Source organism: Solanum tuberosum, unplaced genomic scaffold (assembly GCF_000226075.1).
Source record: "Solanum tuberosum cultivar DM 1-3 516 R44 unplaced genomic scaffold, SolTub_3.0 scf00115, whole genome shotgun sequence".
NCBI lineage: Eukaryota > Viridiplantae > Streptophyta > Magnoliopsida > Solanales > Solanaceae > Solanum > Solanum tuberosum.
Genome location: NW_006239044.1, coordinates 1,204,348 through 1,212,875, shown reverse-complemented (window position 1 = coordinate 1,212,875; position 8,528 = coordinate 1,204,348). Strand labels below are relative to the sequence as shown.

The following is an 8,528-nucleotide window of genomic DNA, read 5'->3' as shown; positions in this document are numbered from 1 at the left end:
TTTGTATGAGCGAATACCACTTTGATTTGTATATTTGTATTTTTTATCATTTGTTGTCTTGAGAAAGGTACTATTTGTATTTATATATTGACGGTTAACATTTATATTCTTATCATTGATGGTTACTATTTGTATTAGTATTGAAAGTTAAAGGAGGTGGAGAGAGAGAAAGGGGGTAGAGAGATGAGAGATAGGGGGCACAAAGAAGAGAGAGGCAAGCGAGAGAGTACAAAGAGAAGAGAGAGGTGCGCAGAAAGGAAAAAGAAAGAGGAGAGAGATGAGGGAAAGAGGAGAGAGAAAATTGCTATAAAACTATATCTACAAATTGTAATTCTTTCAAACTATAGCGGTATACAGTAAATACATATCACATGATTGGCTTGTAATTTTCCCAAGTGCTCTGCTTTATGTTTACCCTGCTTACCAGATTATAGCCATTTCATAGAAATGGTGCAGAAAATATAATCTTTTTTGACCCCATACAATCTAACATTTGGAGCACATTGAATTTCTTTTGCATATATATATTTATAGAAGGTAGGCTAATGCAGGAACAAATTGAAAAAAAGAAAGGCACACTGTAATATCCAATTTGATGCCTAATGTGACACATTGTCTATTGTCAGTTTGTCTATGATAAGATATTCCCCAACAATGCAAAGCCAAAGGTAAATAGTTGAAATAGTAAGTAAGAAAGCTATAGCCATTTAGCCCTCTTTCCTTTAGGAGGAAAAACAGGCATAATATGCGACAATATTCATTACTAAAGTCACAACATGAGCTTAAAAGGGAGTACCACTTCCACTCCTAGTTTCAGCAGGGCTGTACAACGCAGACCGGTTTCTAGGTCTATTCTCCTCTAACTGCCTTACTACTTCATCCATCGACGGTCTTACAGTAGCAACAGGAGCACAACATCCCATTGCAAGTCTCAAGGCCTGTACCAAACCTTCTTCCATTGGATTCCTAATTCCCTTCAAAAGCTCCATGTCGAATACCTCCATAGTCGTTTCTTCCAGAACTGCAACTTTAACTAGTGCAGGCAAATCAACATTGTCCCCGTTTCTACCATTCTTACCAGGTTTCTTTCCTAGAAGAATCTCCAACAGTAGGATACCAAAAGCGTAAACATCACTTCTTGAGTTGCACTTCTTCATCCTTTGCAGCTCTGGTGCCTTGTAACCTTCAGCTTTTGCAACTGATACAATTTCATCAGCTACAGCTGGGATCATTATTTTGTCAAGTCCGAATTCAGTAAGCCTGGCAACGAAGAATTCATCAACAAGAACATTCTTTGATCTAACATTCCCATGAGTAATGGGAGTTTCCAGACCATGAAGGTGTGCTAGTCCTCTGGCTATGCCCAATGCTATTTTGTGTCTTCTAGCCCAATTCAACACTGGCTTCCCAACTCTTGATTCTGTAGACAATCAGAAAATATCATAATCAAATTCACTAATCCTTAGAGCTATTAAGGTTGAACGAACAAGGATATAAAAATTTGTGGGGTTCCAACATTTATTGGCGCAAACTACTCTCAATGACCAAACTACTGCTAAATTAGCAGTACAAGAAATGAGGAACAGGAAACAACCAGAGCATCAATAGATTGCATCAAGCAAAAGGAACTAAAGAAGCTTACTACACCAAGCTCAAATGCTTGGAAATGAGCTTTCATCAGTTGATCTAGGGCCACAGAGTTCTTTAAAGCGAAATTATAAATGAATGGTTGATCAAGGCATCTGATAGTTGCATCGGCAGTTTAATGATAATGTGCTAGTTCTTTTTTTTTCCATTTTTCTTGGATGAGTAAGTATATATGATAGGGATACTTTTTCTTTGTTGACCAAACAGGTATACATATGGCAGTTCGTGTATTGGAAGATGATGCACAGGAGAGGATATAGGTTGGATCAACTTAACTTAGCGAAAAGGATATCGGTCAGAATAAATGGAACATTCTCTATATTCGTGTAACGTAATATCTCTATATTGTGCATTCAATAACTAATTCAGTTTCTCTTAAGATGCTAAGTTCAGCTACATTTATATTTTTCAGGCTGTTGTAAATGATCTATTTATGCACTAATACTTCAATTACAACCCCACCGTGTGAAAAGGCAACAACTTGAAGCCCACATATCTTAGTCTCTCAAGCAAATAACCAAAGCTGCTGAAAATGAGCCTAAGAACTATTGCTACTTCCCTATGAGGCAACACTTAATACAATAACGTCAACGTAATTGAGCTTGCATTGATTTTCATTAGTAAAACTTGAAAGAGCAAACATGAGAACATAAAGAAGCTAGAATTTACCATGTAAGAGTTCATGAAGATTCCTGTTTGGGAGATAATCATATATGAGAAGCTTCTCTCCTCTCTTCCCTTGATAGAAGGCTCTCAAAGGAATTAAATTCTCGTGTCGAACTCTTCCCAGCTGTCTAATCACAGTTAAACATGTACCTCCATCCTTACAACTGCCTTCCCTCAACAACCTCAAAGCTATAGTTCCACCATCAGCTAATTTTGCCTTATAAATAGTCCCATAACTAGTCTTCTCCATGACTTGCCCCGTCGCATTCAGCACATCCTCCAGAGTCAGATGCTCACCTCCCTGAAACAAGATGAGCTTCCCCTCACCACAACCAGCTTCCTCATCTTCAACTTCCTCAAATTCCTCCTCTTCTTCATCAGCATGTCTCTTCTTTTTCCCTTGAAAATACCCAATCAATAGTGATGCCACAACCACCAATGCAGCCATTAGACCAATAACAATACCAGCAATTGCACCAGGACTCATTCCAGAGCTTCCACTACAGGGCCCCAAAGGATGTCCACAAAGAGTAGGATTATTTCCCTCAAAAACATCCACACCAAACTTAGATTCCCCAAAATTTGGCAACACCCCACTAAAATTATTATGTGAGAGATTCAATTTTTCCAGCTTTAATGCAGCTAATGTCTCAGGAACAGGACCAGAAAAATTGTTATCCCCTAAATCAAGCTCTTTAAGACCATTAAACCTAGTTATAAACAGAGGAAAATCCCCAGAAAACCTGTTTTGCCCAAAATCAAGAAACTGCAAATTCTTACAAGTAGCATCAGGTAATGCAGGGTTAGGAAGAGAACCAGACAAAGAATTACCATGAATCTTGAAAGAAACCATCTTCTCACAAAGATTCCATATTGAAGTTGGAAGTGTCCCAGTAAGACTATTGCCACTCAACTCAATATCAGAAAGAGAAGAGCTGTAGCCAAGCTCAAGAGGGATGGACCCATGTAGTCCATTCACACCAAGATAAAGACTTTGCAGTGTAGAAAGCTCACCAAGCTCCCTAGGGAGTGTTCCAGAGAGATTAGCTGATGGTAACTGTAGAGAAACAAGATGCAAAGATGGGTTTCTGTAAAGAGAAAGACTTGTCCATTGAGGTGAAGATAGGTCACTACAGAGCAAAGAAGTACCATTGGTGAAAACCCATTTGAGACCTCTCCATTGACAAAGAGGAACTGAAATATTCCATGAAGATAACAACAAATTATCAGTGTTACCCTGAAGTGAGGGTTTAATGTTCTGTAACAGAAGCTGAACATCAGATGCAGCAGAAGTAGTAGTGAAGGCTATGAAAAAGACAATGTAGAAGGAGAGAAGAAGAACCCTCTGAAGTGCCATTGAATGAAAGAGAAAAAAGAGGAAAATGTGATGAGTGAAGGAAGTGGAAGAACTTGTTTCTTGGGGTTTTTCTTTTTGGGAAAGCTGACACTTTGTTGACTACCCCTCAAGCACAAAGCTCATAAATTCACACTTCTCATTTTTTTAAATATAATTGTGATGATTACCCTTTAACTCCACCTTGCTTCCTTTTTCTGTTTTTGAAAAAACAAAAAACTATAGCAATGAAATTAATTTGCTCATAACTCTACTAATTATATACAAATGTTAGGTGAACTCATTCACTAAAATTAGAGTACATTGACTCATACTACTTGTTGTACTATGATTCAAATATGTTATTTATATGTTTCACCAACTCAATTGTCCTTTTACTCCATCATATTAGAGCTATGCAACATAAAAGCAATGAAAATAAAAATATATCAATGAAATCTTAGATGTAATTTTGAAAAAATAGAATGTACGTAAATTTACGAAATAATTTCAGTTATTTGAGATTCATAAATCGTTTGGTAAGTTTGTGTGATAAAAAAAAATGTATAGATATTTATTTGAGAAGTGCTTATTTTTTTTATAAACAATAAACTATTCGTTCAAGCTTTTGGAAGAAAGTAATTGTTCAGGTGGATTAACATAAATTAGTTTTCAGAAACTAAAAAAAGTAGCTTTGGTATAAAAGTATATTTTTGAAAAACACTTTTAAGAAAAAATACAGCATTTTAAAAAGTTTGGTCACACTAATTGTTGCTTATAAGCATTTTTAAAATTTATTTGATCAAACACAAACTACTCGATAACAAAATACATTTTTGGAAAAGCCAATTTTGAAATAAGTACTTTTCAAAATAATTTGATTTCAAAAATGTGACCAAATAAACTACTTCATCTGTCCCTAATTACTTGTTCATTTTTCCTTTTATAGTTGTTCCTAATTACTTATCCATTTTGACAAATCAAGAAAGGATAAAAAAATTTACTTATTATACCCTCAATTAATTACTTTGAAAAAGATAGAACTTTTTGAAAATCTAAGTCTTTAATTCAACCACCTCATATTAATAGAGGTAAAATGGTAAACTCACTATGTCAATAATAATTTTTTTAATAAATGTGTCAATTCAAAAGTAGATAAGTAATTAGGGACAAATGAGTATAATTTTGGGAGCCTTAATTATAATTTATAAGCATCCTTCGTTGGGAGCCTTTGGCTACTAACGGTGATTTAGAAGAAGAGTTGTAATAATGAAGCTCAACGATGAGAAATGATAGTTTAGTACAAAAAAGGGGGACAAAGTATCCTGTATGCTGTCAATATGTATATGACTTTTTGCATATCAAATATCGGCACGCTTGTCTTTTATTTTTTATTTTTTTGTTGATTTTTCTAAAAGCATTGGTTTCTTCCTTTCCTTTGAGAAATGAGTAGAAGGAGATGATATTGATATGCTAAACGACAGCTAAATCTCCTCCATTAGGTAAACGAGGTTTGACTACTACTCTTCCATCTCCGAACTTTTTAGTTTTATTTCTAAATTATGAAGAATTTTAAAATTTAACTAACTCAATTTAAATATAATTTTGATCTGTCACATAGCATAATCAATATTCTCAAACTCTTATAGAATCGTGGAACTCTTAATAAAAAGTTGAGAGGAGTGTTGAAACACCTCTAAATTTAGCTAAAATTTAGGGGTATATTTCACCCGATCATGATATATTTAAATTGAGTTAGTGAAGTAAAAAGTGTTTTTAAGACGATAAATTTCAAACTATGCTCAGTCAAATAATATCCTAATTGAGACGAATAGAATATTTGATTTTGTGTGGGGGCACATGTGCACCTATTCTCTTTTTCGTTTTAAAATTGGCAAAGAGTGGAGATTGGGTAGTGTTTTGTGGGCACAAGGGTCTATTTTTGAAATGAAAATGGATTACATATGGGACCATGATGTTGGGAGTCATCAATTAAAGTGAGAGTAAAATTGTGCATCCATTACAACGTAGGAAGCAAACCGGACATTAGAAAAAGGAGAAGTGACGCTCGCGTGATTAAAGAAGTTTGCACATAATAATCATAATAATACATATGACTATCATTTTCTTTATTTATTACTTCTCCGATTTAATAATACTTATCTATTATTGATTTTACACACTTTTTAAGAAACTATAAATAAAAAAGTAATTTTACTATATCACTATTTGAATATTTTAAAAAGAGAAATAAATATTTCTAAAAATAAACAGACATTGTAATTTTATTGTCCACTATCAGTAAATATAACTCATAAGTCATAATACATATATTTATTTATATAATTTATTTAGTAGATTAGGAGATATATTATATAGTTTATTTTTGTAGATTAGAAGATATATAATATGTAGAAAGATTTAGGTTGATTTTAATCACCGCCGCCAAGTTGCACCTTATGATCTAGTTTAGATTGGCCTAGGCTATCCTACTAACCTATATTAAATCGTTTTAACAGAAAAAGATTTCAGATGAATGTTTCAAGTCCTCTTGAAGTTAGCACAGCATGATGATGATAATCAACGATCCATTATTATATGGTGGATTCCTTGAACTCGCAATGGCTAACTCATGTTTGGAAATTGGAATAAAAGTCATTTGTACGGGTGTGCATTGGTCGGTTTGATTCAGATTTATTGTATGATTGGTTCGATTTATCGGTTTTCGGTTTCAAAATACGCTAAGCCAATAACGAACCAATAAGATTATTTTTTATCAATTTTAGGTTCATCGGTTTTGTTCCTTAACGGTTCGGTTTTCGATTTAACCAATAAGAAAATGCTTATAAAACAAATATATGACTTCTCTAATAAATTTGACACAACAAGACAATAATGTAACTTTACAAAAGCTCATAAAATAGAAATAATAATAACAAACATGAAAAGAACTATACATGTATAACACAGAGAAATTAAGAAGAATATGGTTCTTACTTTAGATTTTGACGATTTGTATAATGTAAAGTTGTGAACTCAAAGTCACAGCGAAGTATGAATTGATGGCTAAATGACAAAGACATAACTATTAAGATATTGAGACTAATATTTACTAATATGTATGTATATGTAAAAGTAGTAAATTACTATAGTCCTAACTCTTAATGGGTAGGTTTACCCAATAACCCAATATTGAAAATCAATACCGAATCGATAACCCGATATTTTTTTATAAATCCATTAATAAATCGTTAACCCAATAACCCAATAGCAATAAACCAATAACACTTTTTTCGATTCGATTAATCGATCGGTTCGGTTTTTGCACACCCCTAGTCATTTGTTGTTAGAAACTTGTTTTTACGTTTGGTCATGAAATATTATTATATTTTTTTAAGAGTTGAATTTCGAAAAATATGTTTGATCATAACATTTCAAAACTCAACTTAAAGTTGAATTTTAGAATTTGAAAAATAACCAAAAAAAAAGTGTCTTCATTTTTTCACGGGATAAGGGTCTGAAAAATACCCCAACTTTGGTCGGATTTGTTGTTGCGATACTAAACTTTCATGAGGACCTATTACCTCCCTAGACTATTTAACACCGTATTTTTTACCCCCTGAACTATTTAATAGTGTATTTTAAAGGTATATATGTGTCCACGTGGACACATTTACTATTTATAATTTTGCATTATTTTTTATGTCCACGTGGGCAAATATATATGTTTAAAATACGGTATTAAATAGTCTAGGAAGGTAATAGGTCCTCATGAAAGTTTAGTATCGCAACAGCAAATTCGACTAAAGTTGAAATATTTTCCAGACCCTTATCCCTTTTTTCACTCTAAATTACTCACAAAAAATCAAAATAAGATTATTTTGTATTCACAGCCAAACACAAAATTCAAATATCATTCTCACCTTGATAACAAAAACTAGTTATCTTCAAATTTTATAACAAAAAATGGTCAAACACTCACAAGTAATGATTAATAGCAATTTTTGTGGTGTTTAAGTATTTGATATTATAAATTTTCTAATAGGATTAATAAGAATTTGCATCAAGTAGATTCATGCATTGAAAAGGCTTAGTAGGTGGTTTGGTAGAGTAAGAATATAATAGTAATGCTTGCATTAATAATATTGGTATTAGTTATATTGAAAATTTTCTTATGTAATGTTTGATTTGATATATTAAAAATAATATGTATTGCATAATTTTTAAAAAAGAATATTTTATAAAATTTCCTCCATAAATATGGTGGAAAGGATGTGGAAAATATTTTGAAGGACAACTGTATCTTTAACCATACTAATACATGTATTAGAACTCATTGCATTACTAATACATAGAACATTAGTTATACATAGCCTAAAAAATATAACAAATTAACAAAATATTAAGGGAAAAGGGTCAAAAATACCCCTCAACTTTGGTTTATTAGTTGACTATATCCCTACCGTTAAAACAAAGTTACTTATGCCCTTGCCGTTACCAATTTCACCATTTATACCCCTCAATGGACGGAAATCCCCAAATTGACTCAAATTAACCAATTTTACTTAAATTACCCAATTTTAACCCGATCCGACCCGACCCGAACCACCAAATAATATAAACCCATTTTTGTTCATCTTCATTTCTGTTAATCTTCAACTTTAAAATTAATTAAAAAAAAGTCCAACATAATAACAAATTAACAAGCAAAAGCTGTAACAGTGCCCAAAAATACAATAATATCAAACCAAAAATTAAAATAATCAACAACAAAGTGTAATAGCATACACAAACTTGAACAACGAATATGAATGAAAAATTATTGGAGCTTGAACTCCCTAACCAAATCTGAAACACAGAGAATAGAGTGAAAAATGTAAAA

At 32.7% G+C, this 8,528-nt stretch overlaps 1 protein-coding gene across 1 annotated transcript; it reads right to left on the bottom strand.

Moving 5' to 3' along the window:
• Window positions 1-558: 558 nt before the first annotated feature.
• On the bottom strand, window positions 559-3,827 carry LOC102587605 (putative kinase-like protein TMKL1). Its single transcript, XM_006350238.2, has 2 exons — window positions 2,317-3,827; window positions 559-1,420 (listed from the first exon to the last, which is right to left on the bottom strand). Exons 1-2 carry the CDS (start codon window positions 3,668-3,670, stop codon window positions 783-785), a joined length of 1,992 nt encoding a protein of 663 aa, XP_006350300.1. The 5' UTR covers window positions 3,671-3,827; the 3' UTR covers window positions 559-782.
• Between the last annotated feature and the right edge of the window lie 4,701 nt (window positions 3,828-8,528).